At 36.4% G+C, this 26,722-nt stretch overlaps 1 protein-coding gene across 1 annotated transcript in view; it reads left to right on the top strand.

Annotated features, from left to right (window-relative positions):
• The window catches only part of LOC127426069 (voltage-dependent L-type calcium channel subunit alpha-1D-like), an 88,991-nt gene that overhangs the window by 36,056 nt on the left and 26,213 nt on the right, over positions 1 to 26,722 (top strand). The window contains exons 19-31 of the mRNA XM_051672553.1: positions 1,081 to 1,187; positions 6,535 to 6,622; positions 6,779 to 6,886; positions 7,051 to 7,103; positions 7,413 to 7,559; positions 10,584 to 10,785; positions 12,392 to 12,550; positions 12,945 to 13,055; positions 16,995 to 17,078; positions 24,901 to 25,029; positions 25,145 to 25,210; positions 26,241 to 26,332; positions 26,511 to 26,670. Coding sequence (XP_051528513.1) covers positions 1,081 to 1,187; positions 6,535 to 6,622; positions 6,779 to 6,886; positions 7,051 to 7,103; positions 7,413 to 7,559; positions 10,584 to 10,785; positions 12,392 to 12,550; positions 12,945 to 13,055; positions 16,995 to 17,078; positions 24,901 to 25,029; positions 25,145 to 25,210; positions 26,241 to 26,332; positions 26,511 to 26,670 — 1,506 coding nt within the window. The remainder of the gene's footprint in view (positions 1 to 1,080; positions 1,188 to 6,534; positions 6,623 to 6,778; positions 6,887 to 7,050; positions 7,104 to 7,412; positions 7,560 to 10,583; positions 10,786 to 12,391; positions 12,551 to 12,944; positions 13,056 to 16,994; positions 17,079 to 24,900; positions 25,030 to 25,144; positions 25,211 to 26,240; positions 26,333 to 26,510; positions 26,671 to 26,722) is intronic.

Genomic DNA, 26,722 nt, shown 5'->3' with positions numbered 1-26,722 from the left:
TAAAACAGCTTTACAGATCAAATAATAAAAAGGTTTTTATGAACAATTCATGGAAGCACTTTAAAAATATTTATATGAGCATCACATTTCTGCTTTTAAACCCTCCAGAACAATGAACCCCATAGACTTCTATTGTAAGTGTATTTCTGGGTTTTGCTTCTCAGAAATACACTTACAATGTATTTTACAATGAAAAAACAAAATGTAAAAAAAATAACAAAAAAAAACACTAACAATGATATTGTTACCATTTAACTTGTACTGAAACGAAATGTTCCTTGAAGAACATTTACACAAACTTTAGCCAAAACTGGTCTCAGATCTGCCAACAAAAGGTAACATAACCCAGTGCTTTCCTTTGTGGTATCTGGTAGCATCTGTATTTAAATTCATTCAGCGGATAAATCCTTTGCATTCATGATTTTGGAGCGACTTGCTTTGGTTTGGCTGGTTTTTTCTCTGCCTGCTAATTATGAGGTTGCAGTAGGAGCTTTCTCCCCTTTTTTCGTTATTGAATCTTGTCGAGGGAACAGGGTGAAATGTTCTCAACGATAAAACGGCTCACATGAATGTGACAGTAAGAGAAGTTCTCATTTCAGATCGCCTAATAGATAGATCCCTTCTCTTTCTTTGGTCTCTTTCTCTGTTTTTAACTCTTCTCTTGACTTTATCCATCTACTAACTTCTCTTGATCTTAATTCTCGCTGTCTGCCTCTCTCTATCTCTGTTTCTCTCTGTAGCTAGGCTCTTTTAAAGCTCGGCAACAAACAGCATGTTTTATTGCCTGGCCCTCATGTGGTGGATTGTGAAACAGAGCTTACTACTACATTCATGTTGACAAAGCTGTGAGGGTTTGGCGGAGTTAGTGTTAGCATCTTGCCTTTAGTCGAACTCTGAGCATGCCACCCTTAAAAAAGAGTGATATCAAGGAGTGTATATTTGTTTTGCTTTCTGTTTGGGAGTCTATATGTGTTTGGGTGAATGTGTGTTATTTCTGAGAGTGTGATTTGTTGTGGAGGTGTGTGTGTTTGTCCTCTGCCACTGCAGGGCAAATCCTGACCATGTATTCTTGCTTCTCAGATGACAACGTATGGTGCATTTCTCCACAAAGGGGCATTCTGCAGGAACTACTTCAATCTTCTTGATCTGCTGGTGGTCGGCGTGTCTCTGGTCTCTTTTGGAATACAGTGAGTGGTGTTATACTGTATTTCAGTTATGTTTCATTTTAATTTATGTTTAATTTATCTTAAGCAGGAGACATAAGCAAAAGCCTCCATTTTGTTCTATACTTTTTGAATTAATGTAATTTTTCTAACCCCATTGGCAAAGTATTTCTTTTTTTTGTTTTTTTTGTTTTGGATTTTTCCCCTTTTCTCCCCAATTTGGAATGCCCAATTCCCAATGCGCTCTATGTCCTCATGGTGGCATAGTGACTCGCCCCAATCCAGCGAGTTGCCTCCGTGTCTAAGACGTCAATCCACGCATCTTAACACAGGCAGGTTGAGCGCGTTACCGCAGAGACATAGCGCATGTGGAGGCTTCACGCTATTCTCCACGGCATCCACGCACAACTCACCACGCGCCCCACCGAGAGCGAACCACATTGTAGCGACCACGAGGAGGTTACCCTATGTGACTCTACACTCCCTAGCAACCGGGCCAATTTGGTTGCTTAGAAGACCTGGCTGGAGTCACTCAGCACACCCTGGATTCGAACTCGTGACTCCAAGGGTGGTAGTCAGCGTCAGTAATTGCTGAGCTACCCAGGCCCCCTGGCAAAACATTTTTCTTGTTATAAACATAAATTTAACTAAATCTAATGAGGTTTATACTTAAGACAGAAAAAAAATTGTTTGCCAATGGTGTAAGAAAAAAAGTGTACGCTTTACAATAAGATTGTATTTGTTAACATTAGTTAATGCAACATTTCACATGAACTAACAATGAATAATTCTTTTACAGCATTTTCTACATATACATTTTTAACATTAGTTAATGCATGATTAGTTAATGAAAGTTAATGCATATACTGTATATATATATATATATACAGGTGCATCTCAATAAATTAGAATGTCGTGGAAAAGTTCATTTATTTCAGTAATTCAACTCAAATTGTGAAACTCGTGTATTAAATAAATTCAGTGCACACAGACTGAAGTAGTTTAAGTCTTTGGTTCTTTTAATTGTGATGATTTTGGCTCACATTTAACAAAAACCCACCAATTCACTATCTCAAAAAATTAGAATATGGTGACATGTCAATCAGCTAATCAAATCAAAACGCCTGCAAAGGTTTCCTGAGCCTTCAAAATGGTCTCTCAGTTTGGTTCACTAGGCTACACAATCATGGGGAAGACTGCTGATCTGACAGTTGTCCAGAAGACAATCATTGACAGCCTTCACAAGGAGGGTAAGCCACAAACATTCATTGCCAAAGAAGCTGGCTGTTCACAGAGTGCTGTATCCAAGCACGTTAACAGAAAGTTGAGTGGAAGGAAAAAGTGTGGAAGAAAAAGATGCACAACCAACCGAGAGAACCGCAGCCTTATGAGGATTGTCAAGCAAAATCGATTCAAGAATTTGGGTGAACTTCACAAGGAATGGACTGAGGCTGGGGTCAAGGCATCAAGAGCCACCACACACAGACGTGTCAAGGAATTTGGCTACAGTTGTCGTATTCCTCTTGTTAAGCCACTCCTGAACCACAGACAACGTCAGAGCCGTCTTACCTGGGCTAAGGAGAAGAAGAACTGGACTGTTGCCCAGTGGTCTGAAGTCCTCTTTTCAGATGAGAGCAAGTTTTGTATTTCATTTGGAAACCAAGGTCCTAGAGTCTGGAGGAAGGGTGGAGAAGCTCATAGCCCAAGTTGCTTGAAGTCCAGTGTTAAGTTTCCACAGTCTGTGATGATTTGGGGTGCAATGTCATCTGCTGGTGTTGGTCCATTGTGTTTTTTGAAAACCAAAGTCACTGCACCCGTTTACCAAGTAATTTTGGAGCACTTCATGCTTCCTTCTGCTGACCAGCTTTTTAAAGATGCTGATTTCATTTTCCAGCAGGATTTGGCACCTGCCCACACTGCCAAAAGCACCAAAAGTTGGTTAAATGACCATGGTGTTGGTGTGCTTGACTGGCCAGCAAACTCACCAGACCTGAACCCCATAGAGAATCTATGGGGTATTGTCAAGAGGAAAATGAGAAACAAGAGACCAAAAATGCAGATGAGCTGAAGGCCACTATCAAAGAAACCTGGGCTTCCATACCACCTCAGCAGTGCCACAAACTGATCAACTCCATGCCATGCCGAATTGAGGCAGTAATTAAAGCAAAAGGAGCCCCTACCAAGTATTGAGTACATATACAGTAAATGAACATACTTTCCAGAAGGCCAACAATTCACTAAAAATGTTTTTTTTATTGGTCTTATGATGTATTCTAATTTGTTGAGATAGTGAATTGGTGGGTTTTTGTTAAATGTGAGCCAAAATCATCACAATTAAAAGAACCAAAGACTTAAACTACTTCAGTCTGTGTGCATTGAATTTCTTTAATACACGAGTTTCACAATTTGAGTTGAATTACTGAAATAAATGAACTTTTCCACGACATTCTAATTTATTGAGATGCACCTGTATATATATAGTACAGTGTCTTGAAAAAGTAGCACTGTGTTGAAAAAGTTTTTTTATTATTATATTATTATTTATATATTAAAATATGTCTTTTTCTCCAGCTGGTACACAGCATTGAATACCATGACAAATAAAAAATGTCCAAATCTTTAAAAATTAAAAATAAAATAAAATAAAACCTACAACTAAAATTTTGAGAATAAAAAAAGTATTCATACCCTTCGTAGTTACTAGGTTAACCTTGCTTTGATGCAAGATATTGTCTTATAAAGACATCCAATTTGTTCTTCTGGTCTCCACTAGTGTTGGAAATTAGTGCTTTAGCTTCTCTCAATTACTTCATAAGCATAAATTCTTTCCCTTTCTATAAGATCAAACTCTATGCTTGGATTTTCCTTTAAAACAAACCAAAATTAAGACAAAAGAGCATTTAAACATGGGATATAATTGTGGAGATGCACAAATCTGGGGATGGATACAAGGCCATTTCAAAGGCAATGAACATACCTCGGAGCTCACTGCAGTCTATCATACAGAAGTGGAAGAAATAAGGAACCACATTCACTCTGCCTAGAGCAAGCTGTCCCCCCAAACTTAGTCAGCAAACAAGAATGGCACTTGTCAGAGAGGCTACTGCAAAACCAACCATCACTCTGACTGAGCTACAGAAGTCAGTGGCTGCGACTGAACATAATGTCCGTGGCTCAACAATCCCAAAACGATTGCACAAAAAGGGCCATATGGGAGAGTGGCTAGGAAGTAGCCTTTGCTGAAGAAAGCACATGCTTGCCTGTAAAGACTTTATTGTGTCTTTATTGGACACATCCCATTAAAAATTCACAGTTCTGTGTAAAAAGTAAGTGAACCCTTGGATTTAATAACTGGTCGATCCTCCTTTGGCAGCAATAACATCAACCAAGCATTTCCGGTAGAATGTTTAGAAGCAATTTTGGACCATTCTTCCTTACAGAACTGCTTCAGCTCAGCCATATTCTTAGGATGTGGTGTGAACGGCTCTCTTGAGGTCATTCCACAGCATCTCTATTGGGTTAAGGTCTGGGCTCTGACTAAGCCAAAAGGTGGATTTTCTTTTTTTGAAGCCATTCTGTAGTGGATTTACTTCGATGTTTAGGGTCATTGTCCTGCTGCATCACTCAACTTCTACTGAGCTTCAACTGGCGCACAGCCAACCTGATATTATCTTGTAGGATATTTTGATAAACTTGGGAATTAATTTTTCCCTCGATGATGGCAAGCAGTCAAAGCACGAAGTAGCAAAGCAGCCCCAATCATGATGCTCCCTCCACCGTACTTCACTGTTGGGATGATGTTTTCATGTTGATGTTCGGTGCCCTTTTTACGCAATTTGTAGTGCTGCTTGTTCTTCCTAAATAATTCAACCTTAGTTTCATCAGTTCACAAAACATTTTCCAAGTAGTGTTGAGGAGTGTCAAGGTGGTCTTTCAGGTGCACAGCAGTGTTTTTGTTGGAAAGCAGTGGCTTCCTTTGTGCTGTCTTGCCATGGACACCTTGCCTGTTTAATGTTTTCCATATAGTAAACTCATGAACAGAGATGTTACCCAGTTCCAATAATGTCTTCAAGTCTTTAGCTGTCACTCTAGGGTTCTTTTTTACCTCATTGAGCATTCTGTGGTGTGCCCTTTGAGTCATCTTGGTTGGATGGGCACTTCTAGGGAGAGTAGCCACAGTACTCAATCGTCTCAATCAGCATTTATAGAAAATTTGTCTAACTGTGGACAGATGAATATCTAAGCTCTTCAAGATAACTTTGTAACCCTTTCCAGCTTTATGCAAAGCAACAATACTTGATCGTAGGTCTTCTGAGATCTCTTTTTTGTGAGGCATGGTCCACGTTAGCAGATGCATCTTGTGAATAGCAAACTCAAAATGTTTGAGTGATTTTTATCATTCATAATAGCTCTAATCCACACCTCCAATCTCAGGTTTGCCAACTCCTAACTCTAATTATGCCAACTCCTGACTCTAATTAGCTTTTGCTTTTTTTTTTGTCTTTAGACTAAGGGTTTACTTACTTTTTCCACAGCACTGTTAATGTTAATGGTATGTGTTCAATAAAGACATAAAAGATTATTATTGCTTGTGTGTTGTTAGCGTAAGCACATTGTGCTTTGTCTAAACTTGTGACTTGTGACTAATTCCAAATGATTCACATACTTTTTCTTGCCACTGTATATATATCATAATTAATAATATATATATATATATATATATATATATATATATATATATATATATATATATATATATATATATATATATATAAAATCATAAAAGTACTTGTAATTATAATTAACATTTCCAACATTAATAAATGCTGTAAAAATAACTGTTCATTGTTAGTTTATGATTCATAATGTATTCACAAATGTTAATGAATAGAGCCGTATTGTAAAGTGTTGGAAAATAAAGTTTATTCTGGATACATGCTCTGAAAGCAAGTCTTATTATCTTACACAATTTATTTTGTTTTTATGGATGTTTAGATATTTTTTACTGGAAACAAGACAAAAATTCTAATTAAGACTTTTTTGTTGTGTGATTATTTTTTCTTTTCTTTTCTTTTCTGTGAGTAATGCTGGTTAGTACTGCTTTGTTGCTAGTTTGACTGGTGGACCAGCATCACCTTGCTGTTCACCAGTAAAACTTAGCTTGAACTTTTCCGTGAAGTTGGTTAATTCTTGTTGGTTTAGCTAGTTCAGAAACCTAGTTAGGCACACCAGCATTAAACCTCAACATATGCCAATCTTTTCAGCAGGGTTATGCAATAGAGCTTATCATTCTTGTGGATTTGAATGATTTCATCCTAATTTTTGATCAGCATGCTTGTGTAAACATGAACACGTTTTGTGTCTTTTGCAGATCATCGGCCATTTCTGTGGTAAAGATCCTGAGAGTCCTGAGGGTTCTGCGTCCACTCAGGGCCATAAACAGAGCTAAAGGACTCAAGGTTCTGCCTTTTCACTCTGATAATATTAGTGCTTATCAAAATAAACAAGTTTTAATATGATTATTTGTGGAAAAAACAGTCCTAGGGCTTACATGCTCGTCTAGCTGTTTAAGTGATTATAAATGTCTGTTAACCTTTGACCTTTGTTCTCTGCAGCATGTGGTCCAATGTGTGTTTGTGGCCATCAGGACTATTGGAAACATTATGATTGTCACCACACTGCTACAGTTCATGTTCGCCTGCATTGGCGTACAGCTCTTCAAGGTGAGCAATGATGTACAAACAGCAAACTGTCATTTTGTTATCTCTGTGTATAACTCTTAAGTCACCTTTTCTCAAATCGTATGCACTTATCACAAAAGAAACTGTTAAGCTTGTGTTATAATAGAAGCCTATAACATGACCTTAACTCTCTTCCTTTTCTTTAGGGGAAGTTTTATCGTTGTAACGATGAAGCCAAGTCCAGCCCAGAGGAGTGCAAGTCAGTCTAATTAAAACTTACTTTTATCATCACCTGAAGCTGTACTTAGTATATTGGACTTCAGGTGTCTCAAATTATTGTAATAACTAATAGAGAACAAAAAGGAGATTATTGTCATACATTTTTTTTTAAACCAATTTATTATATTTTAAAACAAATATATAGTAGATTGGTAGACAGATTTTTTTATATATATTATTGAAGTCTTATAAATACATACATTTCAAATTCATTGCAGAAATTGAAGCTTTTATGTTTAAAGAAGTTCACTTCATGAAGCTGTGGCACTCTGCTCTCTTTCTTTCACAGGGGAACGTATATAATGTACAAGGAAGGAGATGTGAATCAGCCAATCATTCAGAAGCGCCAGTGGCACAACAGCGATTACAACTTTGATAACGTGCTCATGGCTATGATGGCTCTATTCACAGTGTCCACGTTTGAAGGCTGGCCAGCGTAAGCATCTAACAACACATATATAATGAACACCTTATACAGTATATTCACCTACATTACATCTTATACTGTATATGCACTTCAATAAAGTTCAGTTATAGAACAACACCTTATATATACACCTAGATAACATCTTGTATATGCATCTTAATATAGATCAGTTAGAGAATAACACCTTATTCACATAAATATAAAAAAAAGTTAGAGAATAACACATTAATAACACCTTATATATACTTTAACTTATATATATATATATATATATATATATATAATACACTAAATAATCATAAATGTTTCATTGTGATTTTGTTCAAGGCATTCATGGCATTCCATATTAGGAAGGTAGATTTTCATCTACTTGGAAAAAGAGAATAAAAGGGGACCAGATTTTATCACAATTATTTATGTCCTGTTTTAATGTAGCAGCTATTTTTTCCAATGATATATGTTCTAATAATAAATTTGACCAATGATTGATGCTTAATGATTTTTTAGTTTCCAGTTTTGTAAAATAGCTTTCTTTGCAATTGTTAGAGCTGTATTTATAGGCTTAGTATAAAGCGATGTGGGATCAAGCTCTGATAAATCTCCAAGGACACAGAGAAAGGGGAATTTTTTTCCACAGTCTGATGGTTGATGTGAATATTAACTGAAGCTCCTGACCCATATCTGCATGATTTTATACAGTACACTGCTGCTACACAATTGGCTGATTAGATAATAGCATGAATAAGTAGATGTACAGGTGTACCTAATAAAGTGGCCGGTGAGTGAATATCAGGTATAGAATAACACCTTAAATATACACCTCGATTGACAGTTATAAAACATCACAAAATATTTACACCTCAGTAAAGAAAGTGTATAGTATAGCACCTTATATTATATACACACCTCAGTATAGAACAGTTATAGGACAACACCTTACATGTAAACCTACATAACACCTTATATATGCATATCAATATAGATATGTTATAGAATAACACCTTATACACCTCAGTATAGAACAGTTATAAAATAACACCTTATATTTACACACCTCAACATACTGTATACACCTTCATAATACATTATATATTCATCGCAATATAGATCAATTAAAGAATAACACCATAATATAGCACAGTTATAAAATAACACATTTACACACCTCAGTATAGATCAGTTATAGAAAAGCTCCTTATATGATGTATAAACCTTGATATAGCTCAGTTATAGAACCACACATTACATGCACAGTACACCTACATAACACCTTGTATATTCATCTCAATGTAGATATAGATATAGTATATAGAATAAGACCTTATATTTGCACCTAAATATATATATATTAGTTATAGAATAACACCTCATAGTATTTACAAACCTTCATATAGATCAGTTACAGAACCACACCTTACATATCACCTTATGCATGCATCTTAATATAGATCAGTTATAGAATAACACCTTATACACCTCAATATAAAACAGTTATAGAACCACACCTTATATTTACACACCTCAAAATAGATCAGTCATAGACCTACACCTTATAGATCAGTTATAGAACAACACCTTATTTATACACCTCAGTATAGATCAGTTATAAAAATACAATCCTATATATAGATCAGTTAAAGAACAACACCGTACATATACACCTACATAACACCTTATACTGTATATGCATCTCAGTATAGACCAGTTATAGAATAGCACCTTATATATACAAACCTTGATATAGATCAGTTATAAAAAAACACCTTATATATATATATATATATATACACACACACACCTCAATATAGATCAGTTATAGAATAACACCTTATATATACACCTCAAAAGATTGGTTAGAAAACATCTAAAAATATTTACAACTCAATATAGAAAATGTATAGAATAGCACCTTATAGTATATACACACCTCAGTATAGAATAGTTAATTGAAAACACCTTACATATAAACCTACATAACACCTTATGTATGCATCCAATTATAGATCAATTATAGATTATAAATATAAATATGTAAAATAACACCTTATATTTATACACCTCAGTGTACAGCAATTAAAAATAACATCTTATAAATGTACCTCAATATAGATCAGTTATAGAATAACACCTTACAGTATACTGTATATGCACCATATTATATTTCAGATATTGAACTTGTATACAGTAATATACTAAACACATATAGTGTGTACAGTATACATGATATAGATGCATACTCTAGGCAAACTGCAAATCAGCTTTAGACTGTAATATTAGTGATTTGTGCAAGTAGAGTTGAGAATGGCACCATGTAATTGTGTATTGTAAAATGGCAAATGTTGGTTCTTTCTTTTGCTAATTCTTGTTCAGGCAGTAGAGTGCCTTTGTTGAAAACCGGAGGGTGAAGTAAATGAGTGTGTTATAGTGATTTTTATGTTTGTATTGACGCTGTGGGTGCCACTGTGAACTGTATCACGCTGTCCCTGTAATTACAACAACACACTCGAAGTGTTCAGTTAGTTACACACTCACTCAGCTCAGTATCACATTGCTGACACACACTGTGACAAAATTATGCGAAACAACTATTAGATTTGTCTTAGCCCCAGATGTGGACAAAAAATGAAAGTAAAATAGTTGAAAACTTGCAACATCTATAATCAAAACAGTAAATACAAAAGACTTTATTTCCTTGAGGGAATACTGAAGAATGATAATGCTGCTCTTTTGCGTTCAAAGAAAGAATGTAGTGACCAAGAGATTTCAAGCTCCAAAAAGAAAAGAAAAAAGCACCATAAAGCGGAGGGCAAGATTTTAAGTGAACACATTTTGGTCTGTTCCTCTTGGAATAAAGCACATGATTCGTATGGTGCTCTTTTATCCTTTTTGGAGTTTGACAGCCAACAAATACAGGTTTGGAAAGACATAAGGGTGTGTCATTGATGTCAGAATGTTAATTTTTGGATTCATCTATTCCTTGAAGTACACTTTTTCCTTGGCTCTCATTTATTTCTTCTCATTGTCTTGCCTAAGGTTGTTGTATAAGGCCATTGACTCCAACCGTGAGAACATGGGTCCAATCTACAACTACCGTGTGGAGATTTCTATCTTCTTCATCATCTACATCATCATCATCGCCTTCTTCATGATGAACATCTTTGTGGGTTTTGTGATCGTGACTTTTCAAGAACAGGGAGAGAAAGAGTACAAAAATTGCGAGCTGGACAAAAACCAGGTGAGTGGACACATAAAAAGATTATGTGGAACATTGGCTCTGTTCCAAACTTTAGTGAGCGGCGTACATAGACATAATTTTTAAAACATCATAGGCAGGCCTCCCCCTGTTCTTGCCAAAGTCTCAGGCAGCATTGCACTTATTATAATTACACGTACATTATGCATTGCGTCGGGCTAAGTGAGAATTGTCATCCAAGATAGCAGACTGGCCCCCAAGTCAATTTAAAACATAATTACTATAGTATAGTAAATATTTTACTCTGTTTATTCTATTTAAACTGTTTTATTTAGTACTGAATGATATGGATAGAAAATAGTTACATCAGATTAAAAATGGGGCTGTTTCACCCAAAACTTGTGTGTGCTATTACTTTTAGAGAGTTGTTAAGTTAGCAACATGCTAACGTCAAACTTTACTGGAATCAACTACAGTATATGTGTCCCTCGTGCGATTCACGTGAGGTTAGGATGATGACTCGAGGGCCATTCACACCATGACCGAACACATTTTTATGTCTGCCAGCCCATTTTTTTCCATAGTTTTCCTTTGTAAACATGTGCTGGATGGATGTCTTTGATTGTTACACTGCTTTTAGCTGGGGTTTTTTTAGCATCTCGCGCATTGATTTTCTTGTCTTTAGACTTATCATCCACACTAGAATGATGTTTTCCTCCACCGAAAACAGAGACTTTCGAAAACGCTCGCCACACTGCAACATAATGACGTTGGGAAAAGGAAAATTGAGTTTTCAAACTGATAGTATAAACGGATTAGTGTGGATGTTTTCTTAGATGCAGTGTCAAGTTAAACAGAACATCAACTTTTAAAAGCATGTCTCGAGACACCTGCGTTCTGTTATACTGTATGTGTTGCACTCCGTCCAGCTTTTTATAGCGTGAGAACGCATTTGGTCAGAAGGGCCCCTTAGAGGGTGGCTGCCTATGTAGACAGTAGACAGCGAGGTAGCTCACTAGGGTTTAGTACAGAGCCATTGTGTTTCTTTGACCTTTGTTCTGTGTACTGCATATTTCTGCACTTTTGATGATTTTGCAGACAAGTTGACCTCCTCTAAGTGTAAAATGTAAAAAAAATAATAAAAAAAACCTTACCTTACCCATTTTGCTCATTAACACTGATGTAAAAAAAGAAATTAAACAACCCTGATTGCACACGTACATCACCCAGATGTCTATTTATGTATGTATTTAAATCTGGAAGATGTATTTTCTAGGTTTTTTGCTCATCTGCAGTACGTCTATAAGATATTTCCTCTCAGATGTCAGCAGATGTCTTTGAGATGTTTATGATATAGAATGTTTGCAAATCTGCTCTTTTTAAGATGTTTGCAAGATGTTTGAATGCAATGCTTTCCAGATGAAACTCTCTTAAACAGACATCTTGGAAATGTATGTGTGCTATCTGGGAATAAAACTTTCTATCTTTTTCTCATTTATATGTTTACATTGTAATTTTACCATCAATGTACAATGACTATTGGCTCATTTCTTGAGCTTTACTGATATACTGCATAAAGCATTACTATGCATGCATTGAATGGAAAACTGGAAACAAAACATGAACATTTGATCTGTGTTGTCTTCAGCGTCAGTGTGTGGAATATGCATTAAAAGCACGTCCTCTGAGAAGATACATCCCAAAGAACCCATATCAGTATAAGTTCTGGTATGTGGTGAACTCCACCGGCTTTGAGTACATCATGTTTGTGCTGATCTTACTTAACACCATCTGTCTCGCAGTGCAGGTACCGTTCTTTATATTGTCGTAGATGATTTCTTCTTATTTTAAGGTTTATTAGAAGTGTAATTTCTTGCTTAATGTTTAAATAGTTGTTGAACTGTTATAAATAATATTACATTTCTATACTTCTATGCTATATGTTATACGTTTGCACTTGTAAGTTGTAAATTTAATGGATTGTTTGCTATCAAATGATTGATTAATGTTATCTTTCCCTGCTTATGCGGAGTTGGTTACGTCAGTAGATAAATTGTTTCAGTGGTGGAAAATGATATGACATATAATAACATTATATGATTTTTTAAAAATTTTTCTTTTATCTAAATGTGTTCTTTTTGTTCATCTGTTTTTGTTTTGTTTTTTGTTTTTTTAATTTATTCATTATTTTTATCTTCCAGCACTATGGTCAGTCTGAGCTGTTTAATTATGTCATGGACATCCTAAACATGGTCTTCACTGCTGTCTTCACTGTAGAGATGGTACTCAAACTGATCGCCTTCAAACCCAGGGTGAGTAATTTAAACACATACACACAAACAGATGCACACCGTCAACATTTCCCATTCTCATTTTAAAGCTGAAGTGTATCATTTCTGCACCACTAGCATCATTATATTTGAAATGCAAGTGGTTTTCTTACATTAACTTACCTTTGCCCCACTGACCACTTTAACACATGCAGGTTTGTGTTGAGAAGAAGAACAGAATGCTAGTAAGCGTCTCAGTGTGTAGTGCAGTAATTTTACCTGTTCTGTGTGCTGTGACTTGCAGTGTCTTCGTAGAGAAAAACTCATTTAGACACTGCATGCACATAGTCCATAAACTGGCAACAGCACAGTTCTTCCTTTATGCAAGATAAGTGCATGACCACTCTAGTGTTTTCTTTAGTAAACCTTCCTATTTAAAAGCCTGTTCACACCAAGAACAAAACAAAAATATAAAATGAATTGACAACAAATGATACAAAACCGTCAATCGCCATCTGATGTTACAAATTTAATGTGCTTTTATGCAGTGATATAGTGATGCTATGATATTAAAGCAATATTAAGTGATATTGTAAGTAAATAACATTAAATAACTCACATTTCAGACAAAAATTGGCCAACTTGTGAATTTCTCCTCTGCTAGCGAAAATAGTTCAAAAAGTAGCCATCAAGCACAACTTTGCTCTCAATACTCTGTTTTGAACAAGTGGTGTGTTGTTCTTGAATGAATCTTTTCATGAATTATTCTCATTCGCTTCCATTGGTTCATTGTTGACTAAACCAATGGTCGGTTTTGAGTCAATGATAGAATGACTTGCGTAACATAAAAGACACTCATTTGCCTCAAAGTTCGACGTGTTGTGCATTCTGAGATACCATTCTGCTCGCTACAGTTGTACACGGGTTATCTGAGTTACTGTAGCCTTTCTATAAGTTAGAGCCTGGCCATTCTCCGTTGACCTCTCCCATCAACAAGACGTTTCCTCAGAACTGCCGCTCATTGGATGTTTTTTGTTTTTGGAACCATTCTGAGTAGACTCTAGAGACTGTTGTGTGTGAAAATCCCAGGAGATCAGCAGTTGATACAGAAATATTCAAACCAGCCCGTCTGGCACCAAAATTAATGCCACGGTCGAAATCACTGAGATCACATTTTTTTCCCATTCTGATGGTTGATGTGAACATTAACTGAAGCTCCTGACCCGTATCTGCATGATTTCATGCATTGCACTGCTGTCATACGATTGGCTGATTAGATAATCGCATGGATATGTAGGTGTACAGGTGTTGCTAATAAAGTGCTCAATGAATGTATATCAGCACACTAGGAACGCATCACGTCCAATTAGATTTGAGGACCGGAACTAACTGTTGCATTAGTAAGGAATAATGTACAGTCAGCCGTTTGTTATCGTACAATAAACCCTGACTGGGTGATCATGACCCCGACGCAAAGAAAGAATCGCTGAACAGCTCGCAGGACGAGTGGTCTGATATGTGAATGTGCGGTTGTTACAGAGGAATATCGGACCGCTAGATGGCGCCATTGACCAATCAGAATAGAGTATTCCAGACAGCCGTGTAATAAAGCAATATATCAGTCTAATGACAATAATAGAATAAAATAGTGTACTGCTAGTAATAATAAACGGCTGCTGTAATATAATGGCGGCAAGGAGGTATAGTATAAAAATATTTATACATCTATAAGGACACATGACCCATAAGCTTATATCTTATAGTTTTTTCACTGAAAGGACAAAAAAACTCTTGCTTTGTTGTCGAACAAATTCCATTCCTGATATAAATAGGTATATAGAAATTAAGGGTGTAATGATTCACTCGTTTTCTCGATGCATCGATTACTAATCCTGCCGATTCATATGCATCGATCTTAAAATATGATTTTTGAACCGAGAATCGTTAGTGTTGATCAATAATCGATTTAAACTGTTAAAAATCGAATGAATCTCGATTCAGCAAATTAGTACACAGTATTTTAGAATATATAAATATTAAATTAGTTACATGTGTGATATGAATAAGACATGCGTGGCTTCATTCTCTAGCGCATCCCAGAGTGCGCACCCTCACAGCTCTCCCCGCACAGACGCGCGTTACACTCTTTTCATCGCACTTCACGGGATCGTGCCTGCTCTCCGTTCCATCCATAACTCTCATTGAAACTTTTTATGAACAGCTTTCCGAGTCTTTCAAGTACCTTATGTCTGATATCTCCTCCAGATGGCCACTATCTCACTAGCAAACAACAGCTCGCAATAGCTCTCTTGTCGTGAGTCAAACAGGCTCAGACCTTTTGATATAGCTGCCAACTCGCTGCGTGGCCATGGTCTGAAATTAAGGGGAGCTTGGGTCAAAAATGGCATTAGAATCATAAAAATGCTCCTGAAATTCAAATGCCCTCGTAATGAATTCTTCTGGTTTTTTATTTGTAACCTATGATATAGTTGGCATTGATGTTATTTTTAGGGTAAGATGCAATACATTCTCAGACTTAAGAATTTTTATTAATGAATTGAATAAATTGACATTTTGACATAAACAGATAAGATTCACAGTTTATGTTTTAAATTGTTAAAACAAATTGTGCCCTCATCAAATACAGGGGGCAAGTATTGACTCTAAATGTACAAGTGAATTTCTGACACTGGGCCACTTCTGAAATAAAGTGATTTAATTGTGAGGAAAATTATTATGCCGTTATTTTCTATAAGATAAAATAGTGCCATTTTACTGGCATCATTGTTTAGTTGGGGTGCAGAAAACATTTAAATTGAATGCATCTATTTGTTTGCTTTTTTCTTTTCTTTGAAACTGAATGTAGTCAGATGATGTTACTTTAATGTTGTGATATTTTGATTAGTTTACTGATTCAGGGTCCCCATGGTCATGGAAATCCTGGAAATATCAGGGAATTTTAAAGTTGTGATGGAAAGGTCATGCAAATTATTAAAATGATTAAAAATCAAATGCTTTTTTATTGTGAAATATGGAATATGGAATACTTTTCTAGCTATGTTCAGCTCTGAAATATTTTATTGACACATTGTACTCTTGTACTTTTATTGTATTCCAAGTAGCCTGTACGTACAGTACGTGTATTTAATGTGTTTCCTTTCAAGTTACTTTTGGTGCAATAAACAGTCTTAAGTAATTTTATTTAACAGTCTTAAATAAAAATCTGAATTGAAACATTAATCAAATAGAATTTCATTTCGAATCGATTTGAATCATTTTGAATTTGCAAAAATCATTTTTGAATCGAATCGAAACTGTGAATCGAACCCAAAACCCAAAGATTCACACCTCTAATAGAAATGCATTAATGTTTTGTTCATAGGGCATATTCTTGTCAAATATTTGCTCTTGGTGCGAATAGGCTTAATAATTTGGTTTGTGTATTGATTAATACATTAATATTAGTATATGACAATAATATGCAAATAATTTTTTTACATTAAGAATTTTTGTATAGTCACTTTACTAACACATCTAATGCTGATTGCTAATCAATCACATACATTATATCCTGGCCGTCCACCCCCTTGCGTGTCTCAGGGGTATTTTGGGGACGCCTGGAACGTCTTTGATGCTTTGGTTGTGATCGGCAGCATTGTTGACATAGTGCTCAGTGAGATTGATGTAAGTAAACCAGAATTTAAGACCCTGTTCCCTCTTATATCTGCTGACAGCTATATCTTAAGACATCTTCAGTCCTTTTACCTCAAACAGACTCGGATTTCAGCTCAGGCTGAGCTACTTTTTAACTGACAACTTGCTTCCTTGACTACTGAGATTTAATTTCTGTATTTCTTTCTTGTCTTTACCCTGTGTGTCCTCCACAACTTCTATTTCTTCCATTTCTTTATCTCTCCCCTTTCATTTCTTTCCCCCTCTCCTCCCTCTCTTCCTTGTGTGTGGTGTGCTCTCTATTAACAGCATTATTTTACTGACGCATGGAACACGTTTGATGCCTTAATTGTTGTCGGTAGCGTCGTAGATATTGCTATCACTGAAGTCAACGTAAGTACAATTGTCTTCACCTTTCTCAGTGTAGAAGCCTTGCAAGAAAATCATGCTTGATAACACTAGACAACCAGGCACTAGTATTATACAGCCTGTTCTCATGAAATTTACATGAGCATTGCAACGTTTTTGCAAAACCGAAATTACGTGCTTCATAACACATTTGGCTGCACTTTTCAAGTGAAATATACAGCAGGGGGTGCCAAAAACCGAGCAAAATGAGGTTGTAATCAGACAAGGTTTTTAAGGTGAATTTTAGATGGAGGTTTTAATAAATGTACCTCCCTAACCTAAAACTTTACCCTAAACTTAACCAATAGTGTCCGAAAAGAGAAATGAGAGTTTAACAAAACAGACATCCTTACCCTTAACCAACACCTAACCTTAACCGATAGTGTTTTTCAATGCAGAAGCAAAATGAAAAGCACATTTTCTGAAGCAGCCATGTCAATTTGTGTCGCTTCTATGTCTCTGTCATGTCACGTGTTAGCTTGAGTTGTTGTCTGAATTTGAAACGCGGTCCTCCGAGTCCAAAGTTCAACGCTCTATGAGGTGCGCTACCATGCAAGCTAATCATATTGGAATAATTGTTTATATATAGGTGGGTCTGTAATACAAGCATTAAAATGTATAATTTTTCAAAAGATGCGTTAGCATAAATATAACATAGCAGGGTCTGAGTAATAGAGAGAAAAATAAGTGTTTATACAGTCATAATAAGCCATTTAAGTCATGATATGAGTGAAAGTGGAGAAAACACACAGTTGTTGTTGCACCTCTAGTGTTCATTTCACCTGGAAATTGCACGGAATTGTACCTGGAGACACGTATAACAAGTTTTGCAAAAGCATATATAGAGTCACGTTTTCACTATGAGACCAGGTTGGTATTATATGTTGGTCAGTTACTAGATGAGTCCACGAGTTTATTAATAGTTTAGAGAGTTCAACAAATTGACAATGTTTTTGTGACACCAACAATATTTTTCCTTTCAGTTTTTAATCCTCAAAATGGCACCAAAGTTTTTGCAAGGCTTCGCTGTATATTGTCTTGAGTTATTTGTCTTGTGAATACACATTGTACAACTAACGTCTAACATTAATAACATTAAATGCCATACTGTCTCTCTCCCTTGCTTATCTGAAATAAAACAACATCTGGTGAACCTGGGGACTCTGCTGCTAAGAAAACATTAATTGAAATCTGTTTTTGCTTTACTTTTCGCTGTGATTTTTGCATTTGTGTGGAACATGAATCAGTGGTATCTAATCCAAATGTGTCAAAATACTGTGAGAACTGCAGAAATCCATCAGCTGGTTTCTCTAACGCTTGTTCTTCCATTCTGTCTCCATAGAAACTTGTAGAGGCAAGTATATGGCACGATGTGAAGCTTGTTTTCTGCTTCATAATGGCTTTTTTTGTGTTATGAGGTCAAAAATGTCCTTGTCAGTTTGGCAATATTGTGCTGGTTTAAGAATTGTCATATTGTCATCAAGACCAATCTAAACCAAAAGAAAAACATACTTGTGTCTTACTGATTTTGCACGATAAAAGTAAAGCTCCGCTTTACTGATTACAAGCCAAATCAGCATAATAAATGGTTTGTTTTTGAGGGCAGGAAGGTTGATGACTTGTTAAAGGAGTGCTCCACCACTTTTCAGCATCAAACTTAAAATGTTCGCCATCAAACTAAGTCAGTGTGCGTTGTCTTTGTTTAATACATTTTTAATCAATCGCTGTCTCTTTTAATCAATAATAAATTCTTTACCTGAAAAACGAGTTGGATTGAGAACACTTTTAAACACACTTACAATAATAACTACGCTTACTATAAGTTTTCTTTATATAGAGGCACACGTTGTTGTTGACGATGATGATGATCAAATGCTGATCATGAAGAGGGTGATGCCGGAAAGTGGTGGAGTGTTCCTTTAAGAGCTGTGACAGAGTTTTTCTGTGTGGTTTCTTTGGTGTTGTTATTTATAATCCTATATCTCACCATTACTGTCCAGTTTTAGACATATAATGTAGGGAAACACACACTTTGGTACACATGTCTGCTCTTAAGTAATTAAGATACAATATAGCTATGTAGATAATAGATCAACAGGTAATTAATAACACTGTCAAGCTGAATATTAGTTTCATATCTAATCTTACACCCCTGTCACTCTGCTGTCTTAGCTACAGTGCCATTTCTCTGGAGTTCTTACATGTCCCAACGTCCATATATAAGTATATATATATATGTGTATATTGTCCCTATAGCTGTTTTCTATTGTGGCCATTTTCATTGGTTGTGTCGTATTTGTGCGTTTAGTCTCTACATTTGTGTGTGCGAATGTATACATGTAATGAGAGTACTGTATGTGTATATTTTGCTCTTAGATGTCAGTTTTGTGTATGTTTGTGTATGTGTAAGAGAGAATTAGAGAGTACTTGTGTCTTGTCTTTGTATGTATCTTTGTTTATATTCATTTTTTTCTATATAAATCTTTATCTTCTGCTGTCTTGATATTTTTCATTCGTGATAAAACCATTAACGGGTTTCACAGGGTCTTCTATCAAACCAAGCTGGCACTGCTACATTGTAGTGTTCGTAAACTTGAATTTGTCTATATCTTTTCATCATAATTTTGCAGGCCTTGTGAAACTCTTTTTATCACATATTGTTTTATTTAGTGGCTTATAAGCTTGCTACAGACATTATAGATATAAAGCATTATATCCAACACAGCAAGTACAGATCTGTCATTTATACTGGGATGTGTCTTGCTGTCCGATCTACTAATGCTTATATCTATACCCATTAATCCCCACTTAGGGGTATGTGTGACTTTCACCCAATCTTGGAGTGGTTGGAGTGACTGGTTTGCCCATCTCCTATTGCATGATATGTAGCCGCTAACATTAGCTTCATTTTCTGCAGATGGCGCTCGGCCACCCGCTCCATTCCCCTCCGGTCAGTGCCCAGGCGGTGTAGTGCTTGTGACGTTTGAAGTTCCTCTCTTTCAAAACCTCCTTCTCACCTCCAGACAGAATGGCCCTGGAGCACAGAGCTGATTAAAAGAACGAAAAATCTAAATATCAAAGCTGAATGTCTAATCACTAGCAAAACAAGTTAAGAATTGGGAATTAATATTATTAATTATTTTAAAAAATGAAATTGAAATCATATTGCCTTCGGGCTTCCACAGAAACATATACTGTCATTAAACAACTTCTGAACAACCATTTTTTACTAACGAAACCTACTGTTGCACGATTTTCTCCTCTGATACACGGTAGATATAAAGGGCAGTCAGTCACAACTACAGGCGCGTTTTGACACCAAATCTATAAATGGTTGTTCAGTGCTAAGAGATGGAGGTAATTTATGTGTGTCGATGTGGTGTGTGTCTGCTGACTGTCTGTGTCTCTGTTCTGTCTTTCTTCAGTGAGCTCTTAGAGCTCTGAAGAGTGAGAACTTGAGTAGAGCAGGTGTGTAGACACAAGCCAGGCTGCATGACCCTGTTTAATTGCTCTTTTTCTTTATATTCATCTCTCTTACTGCTTATCGCTGATCTTTCTTCCCTCCATCCCTCCTTCCTTCCTTCCATTCCTCCCTCCCCCCCTCTATTCCTTTCTTCCTTTCTGGCTTCCATTCTTCCTTCCTTCTTAACTTCCTACCTCCCTCCCTCTTCCCCCTTTTCCTTCCAGATTCTCCCTTCTATCCTTCCTTCCTTTCTCCCTCCCTCTTTCCTTTTATTCTGCCTTCCTAAGTTCCTTTTTTCCTACCTTCCTTTCTGGCTTTCTTCCCTTCCTTCTTCCTTCCTTCCTTCCTTCCTTTCTGGCTTCCATTTTTCCTTCCTTTCTTCCCACCCTCCCTCCTGCCCACTTTCCTTCCTTCCTTCATTCCTTCCTTTTATTCTACCTTCCTACCCTCCTTTTATTGCTCCATTCTTTCTTTCTTTCTTTCTTTCTTTCTTTCTTTCTTTCTTCCTATCTGCCTTCCATTCTGCCATCCTTCCTTCTCTCTTTCCTTCCTTCTTCATCCTTCCTCTGCCTTGTCTCTCACTGTCATCTCTTGCATTTGATTGTTAGTGTCTTCCTTCCTTCCTACCTCCCTTCCTTCCTCCTTCCCTCTTTCCCTTTTTCCTTCCAGATTCTCCCTTCTATCCTTCCTTCCTTCCTTCCCTCTTCCTTCCTCCCTCCCTCCCTCCCTCCCTCCATCTTTTCTTCTATTTCGCCTTCCTAATTTCCTTTTTTCCTACCTTTTTAACTTTTTTCCTTCCCTCCCTTCCCTTTACTTCCTTCCTTTCTTTCTTTCTTTCTTTCTTTCTTTCCTGTTTCCTTCCTCTCTGGCTTCCATTTTTTCTTCCTTTCTTCCCTTCCTTCCTTCCGTCCTTCTATTGTTCCTTCGTTCTTTCCTTCCTTCCTTCCTTCCTTTTCTTCTTTCCTTCCTTCTTTCCTTCCTCCCTTCTATTGCTCCTTCCTTCCTTCCATCCTTCCATTCTGCCATACTTCCTTTCTGCCTTCGTTCTTACTTTCTTTCTTTCTTTTCTTCCCTCCTCTGCCTTGTCTCTCACCATCCTCTCTTGCATTTGATTGTTAGAGCGCCCTCTCGTGGTGACTTTTGCAGGGCACATGCATGAATATTTCACAGTGCTACTGGAATACAAAGCCTTGTGCTGCTGCTATCTGTCGAGCAAGTTTGTTCGAGAAAGACATTAAATGTGTGTCCAAGTATATGCGTATGTGCCTGTCTGCAGATTGCCAATGCTTAAACGCATGCTCCATTAAATACCACGGCAAGATACTATAAATTTTGCCTCTAATGTTATTTATGTAAATAGTTTATCAAAGAAAGTAATGAGGTATGTAATACTGTATGCCTGAAGCCATATCTGTCTGGAGCCTCAGTTCTTTTGTTTTTCTGGCTTTACAGATGAAGCATAAATCTTTTTTCCTGATTTGTGATTTGTGATTCCTAATTATTTTTATTTTTTGAGTGTTTTGCCACTGTGTGACAGTTTTAATATTTATGGATGTGTGTTTTGATAATTTTTGTTCTTTCAGAGTCAAGAACTGGTCTATTCTCAAAGCCAAATGTGCTGAAAGAATGTATTTTATGTGTATGTGTATTTTATGTAAAAACATATATTTATAAGAGAGTAAAAAGTCTTTGTGGTTCAGGTTGCTTTTTGAATTCCTTAAAAAAAAAAAAAAAAAAAAAAAATATATATATATATATATATATACAGGTATCTATATCTATCTATCTATCTATCTATCTATCTATATATATATATATATATAATGCAAAGATACAGTCATGTCATACCAATACACAGTCTATAGTGATTTTTTTTTTTTTTTACAGCACATTTCCACAGACAGTGAACTCTGATCTGCTTATAAAGTGTTAATTATTGCAAAGTTTTCACTCTTTTCAATAGTGAGAGTCTGACGTTTGGTTGCTAGTTAACTGCAACTGTAATAGTATATCTTTAATTCGTCAAATATTCGATCAGCGAATACTGTTTTACAGTACATAGAACATCTGTTTCTAATACACACTGTTGTTTGCATCACAGAGTTGACACTGTGTTTCCAATACATCTCTGCATGTAGTAGAACATAGATATTTAGGCTAAATTGAAATGAAATACCCGTGGGGCATTATGGCTATGTTACTGTTCTGTATTGTTGTCGCTTAGTGTTTATTGGATACTTTCTTGTTTACAAAGTTGTAATCGTTGCATAAGTGTGTGCTTGTCCTACATTGTCCTGTGAATACATGTGTGCGTGTGTGAGCTGAACTGTACGTTGGACGCTGTCCCCTGTTGCTTATGTAATCCACGAGGAAAATAAGGAAATTAGGTCATGTGATGGACCTTCATGTTATATAAGCCCCTTCATATGAACATAGTCCTGGTTGTCTTTGATTGCTGGTCATTTTTCAGTCACTATAAGCAGAAATAAGGAGTTTTGGAGTAGGATTGTCTATTCAACATGAGGTTGTTCTTGTTCTATGCTGTAGTGGTCAATATTTTTGTCTTGTCCCGTAAAAATATCTAAACATCCTCAAAACAAGATACATTTCTGTGAGTAGCAAAATTGTGCTAAAAAGTCTTGCTGTCAGAGTATATGTCTTCAGTGAAGTTATTCTCTCTTTTTTTTTTTTTTTTTTTTTGATTTTTGTAAGCATAAATCTAACAAACGTTTGTAAGGATAAAACAGTTTGCCAATATGCTTATATATATATATATATATATATATATATATATATATATATATATATATATATATATATTCAAGAAATAAATAGAGGTATTATCGTACACAATTTTGCTTCTCAAGGAATAAATGTTTAACTATTTTACCAGGAAACAAGACAACAATACTGACTAATAAAATATTTTTTTGTAATGTGTTATTTGTTATAAATGTAATTATAGAGCTTGTAATATCCTGTGTGTCTAAACATTGTCTCAAAGTTGTGCCAATTTTGTATGTGCGTTTTAAAGCGTAAATGGATGTGCAAACATTACGTGTGAGTGATTAATTGAGGCCTTTGATTTCAAAGCCCACAGAGGCACCACAGGTGGATGAGGCAGGGGTAAGAAATTCTGCCCCTCTTGGGCTTTTTGCCCAATTTTACAGTGTGCATTCCTTTTCAGGTTTCCGTTTGAGTTCTAAAATCTTGATTTAACATTGTTACCTCTCATCTCTACCCACCCCTACTTCCAGTTGTTTGGGTTTTTCTCTTTCTTTTTTGCCTTTGAGTTTGTTTTCTTTTCATTTACTTTGTTTGCTTTGTCAAGATTTTGCTTTGTTTTTCATATTTTTACTATTTTGTTGATTAGGGAGAGTGTCACCCAAACATGACAAACTATGTGTGAGTGTGTGTGGGGTCTTAGGCCCTTCACGTTTGTACCGCTGATACTGATGCATGGTCTTACCCTGAGGTCATGTCAGGTTGGGTTGGATCAGGTAAGATTGTGACCTCAAGCTGACCTTTCATCTGTTAATGTTTGGGGGCCCACTGTAAGTTGGCATGAAGTAATTCTTGGTCGAGAGAGCCATGCTTGTGCCAATGCGTGCGATCATGTATGGCAAGGTTTTTCTATCCAGCATGCATCCTACTGCACCCCTATGTTGCTCTCTAGGAAGCCTGCAACACTGGGTCTCTGGTTGTGTTTTAAATTTGTTCAGTTAAACCAGCCTTATAATTACTCCGAAAAACATTTTCATAATCAGTATTTTTGTTTTATTTACCAGTACGCATTTCTGCACATCCTGAAATAAATTTACGTAAAAAAGCTAAATTGTTTTCACAGAATATATCTTGAAATATGTTTATTTTTCTTACCCCAATGGTATTTTTTTTTTCCTGTTGGATTTATGCTTAAAACAAGAAAACACACACATGCACATACAAACAAAACTATATGCCAATGGGGTCAGATTTAAGATATATTCTCTAAAAACAGGTTTTAAAGTAAATTTATTATGTTTAGATATTTTTTTTTTTTTTTTTAGAAAATAAGTCACAAATACTGATTATTATTATTAATGTTTGCATTGTATGTCCTTCACTAAGCATACAAGTTAAATTCCACATTTAAAATATACATTTATAAACTTTAAAGTTACAACCCTATAGCTTAAATATTTTAGTATAAGAATAATCAAAATACTGAAAAGATTTCACTTACATGTTGTAACTCACTATTGTGCTGCCCTCTGCTGGTTTAGACTATTAGAATACAGCCAAAACCCTGTGTTATCTCTTTCTCCTGGTTGGTTGGCTAATATTGACTCCACGCCCCTACAGAACACAGAGGACAGTGCTCGCATCTCCATCACCTTCTTTCGACTTTTTCGAGTAATGCGATTGGTCAAGTTGCTGAGCAGGGGGGAAGGCATTCGAACTCTTCTTTGGACCTTCATCAAGTCTTTCCAGGTCAGAAAGTCAATTAATATGTAACATATCCTCCCTCATAAGATAATTTTGGATTTTTAAAAAGTTGTTTATGATGTGACAATTTTATAACATGAAACCTGTGTTCTTTTCTTAGGCTCTGCCGTATGTCGCTTTACTGATAGCTATGCTGTTCTTCATCTACGCTGTGATTGGCATGCAGGTATGTTTCCTTGTGCTCTGTTATAGAAGCAAGCATTTTGGAAGAAGTTTATAATATTTGCAGAAAAATCTGCAAAAGGGTCCTGCTCGACCCGCTTCGAATAGGATTAGAACCAGGGTCTCCGGTGTGGGAGGCAGGCATGCTAACAAGGAGGCTAAAATCTCTAGCATCAACCGCTAATGCCTGTCTTGAAGCCAGGGGAGTGAGGTTTACACACTGCACAGCTACCTATCAGCTGGCTACCGTTACACTCACCCCCCTAAATCTCACTCCCATCTGGGTCACGGCACCACTGTAACCGGTCCTGCTTGACCCACTCTGAATGGGATTTGAACCGGCGTCTCCGGCATGGGAGGTGGGTGCGCTAACGAGGAGGCTAAAGCCCCTAGCTTCAGTCGCTAGTGCGCCTCTTGAGGCCAGGGGAGTGAGGTTTACACACTGCACAGTTACCTACCAGCTGGCTACCGTTACATATAGTTAACCTATTATGGTTATTTATTCTATTTTATTGCAATTTTTAACACTATTTACACTGTTTTTTAAGCTTTTCTTTTTTATAATACATGCATAAAAAATGATGTTTTAAAATCATGCTCTTATCAAGAACGCATCCTTAAAAAAAGTGTAGTTGATGTTAAGCAGTAGTTCACACTAGAATGAAAATTCTGTCATTATTTACTCACCTTCAAGTTGCTCCAAACCCATTCCCATTCCCCCTTTTTTGTGGAACACACAAAAGAAGTTGTTTAGTAGAATATCTTATTTTTCATGGGGACTGGGGCAGCCCACCAAGCTCCAAAAATGATCAGAAAAGACACCATAATTGCACAATAAAAGTAGTCCATACAACTTGTGTGCTACATTGTATTTCAAGTTTTCTTTAGCCATACAAAAGCTTTGTGTGAGGAACAGAGCAAAACTTAAGCCATCAGAATCAAAATCCTGTTTTAGAAAAGGATTGGCTAGTTAAGTACAGCACAGTGCAACTTAATTCATCAGTACCACTGGTGAAACTCGCTCCATCTTTCAGGTATTTGGGAAGATTGCTATGGTGGATCACACACAAATCAATAGAAACAACAACTTTCAGACGTTCCCTCAGGCTGTGTTGCTGCTCTTCAGGTCAGTGAATGACACTAAAGCTCAAAAGGTCTTTATCCATTTTTATTAATATATCTGGTGCAGCTTGTCATGTACGTTTATGGTATACACAGTAGGTATTTAATAAGTGTTTAATGTAAGTTATAGTATAAGAGTTTGTTATCTGATCCAGTTTGTTTGTGTGTGTTTTTGGGTGTAGATGTGCAACAGGTGAGGCCTGGCAGGAGATCATGTTAGCATGTATGCCCGGGAAGCTTTGTGACCCAGAATCAGACTATAATCCTGGAGAAGAGATGACTTGTGGAAGCAGCTTTGCCATTGTCTACTTCATCACCTTCTACATGCTCTGCGCCTTCCTGGTACACACACAGGATATATCACACATATGACCTCTATTTGCATGCATAAAGA

The sequence above is a fragment of the Myxocyprinus asiaticus genome, chromosome 35, assembly GCF_019703515.2.
Source record: "Myxocyprinus asiaticus isolate MX2 ecotype Aquarium Trade chromosome 35, UBuf_Myxa_2, whole genome shotgun sequence".
Classification (NCBI taxonomy): Eukaryota; Metazoa; Chordata; class Actinopteri; order Cypriniformes; family Catostomidae; genus Myxocyprinus; species Myxocyprinus asiaticus.
Note: the sequence above shows the minus strand (reverse complement) of the source record. Positions and strands in the feature narration are given on the sequence as shown.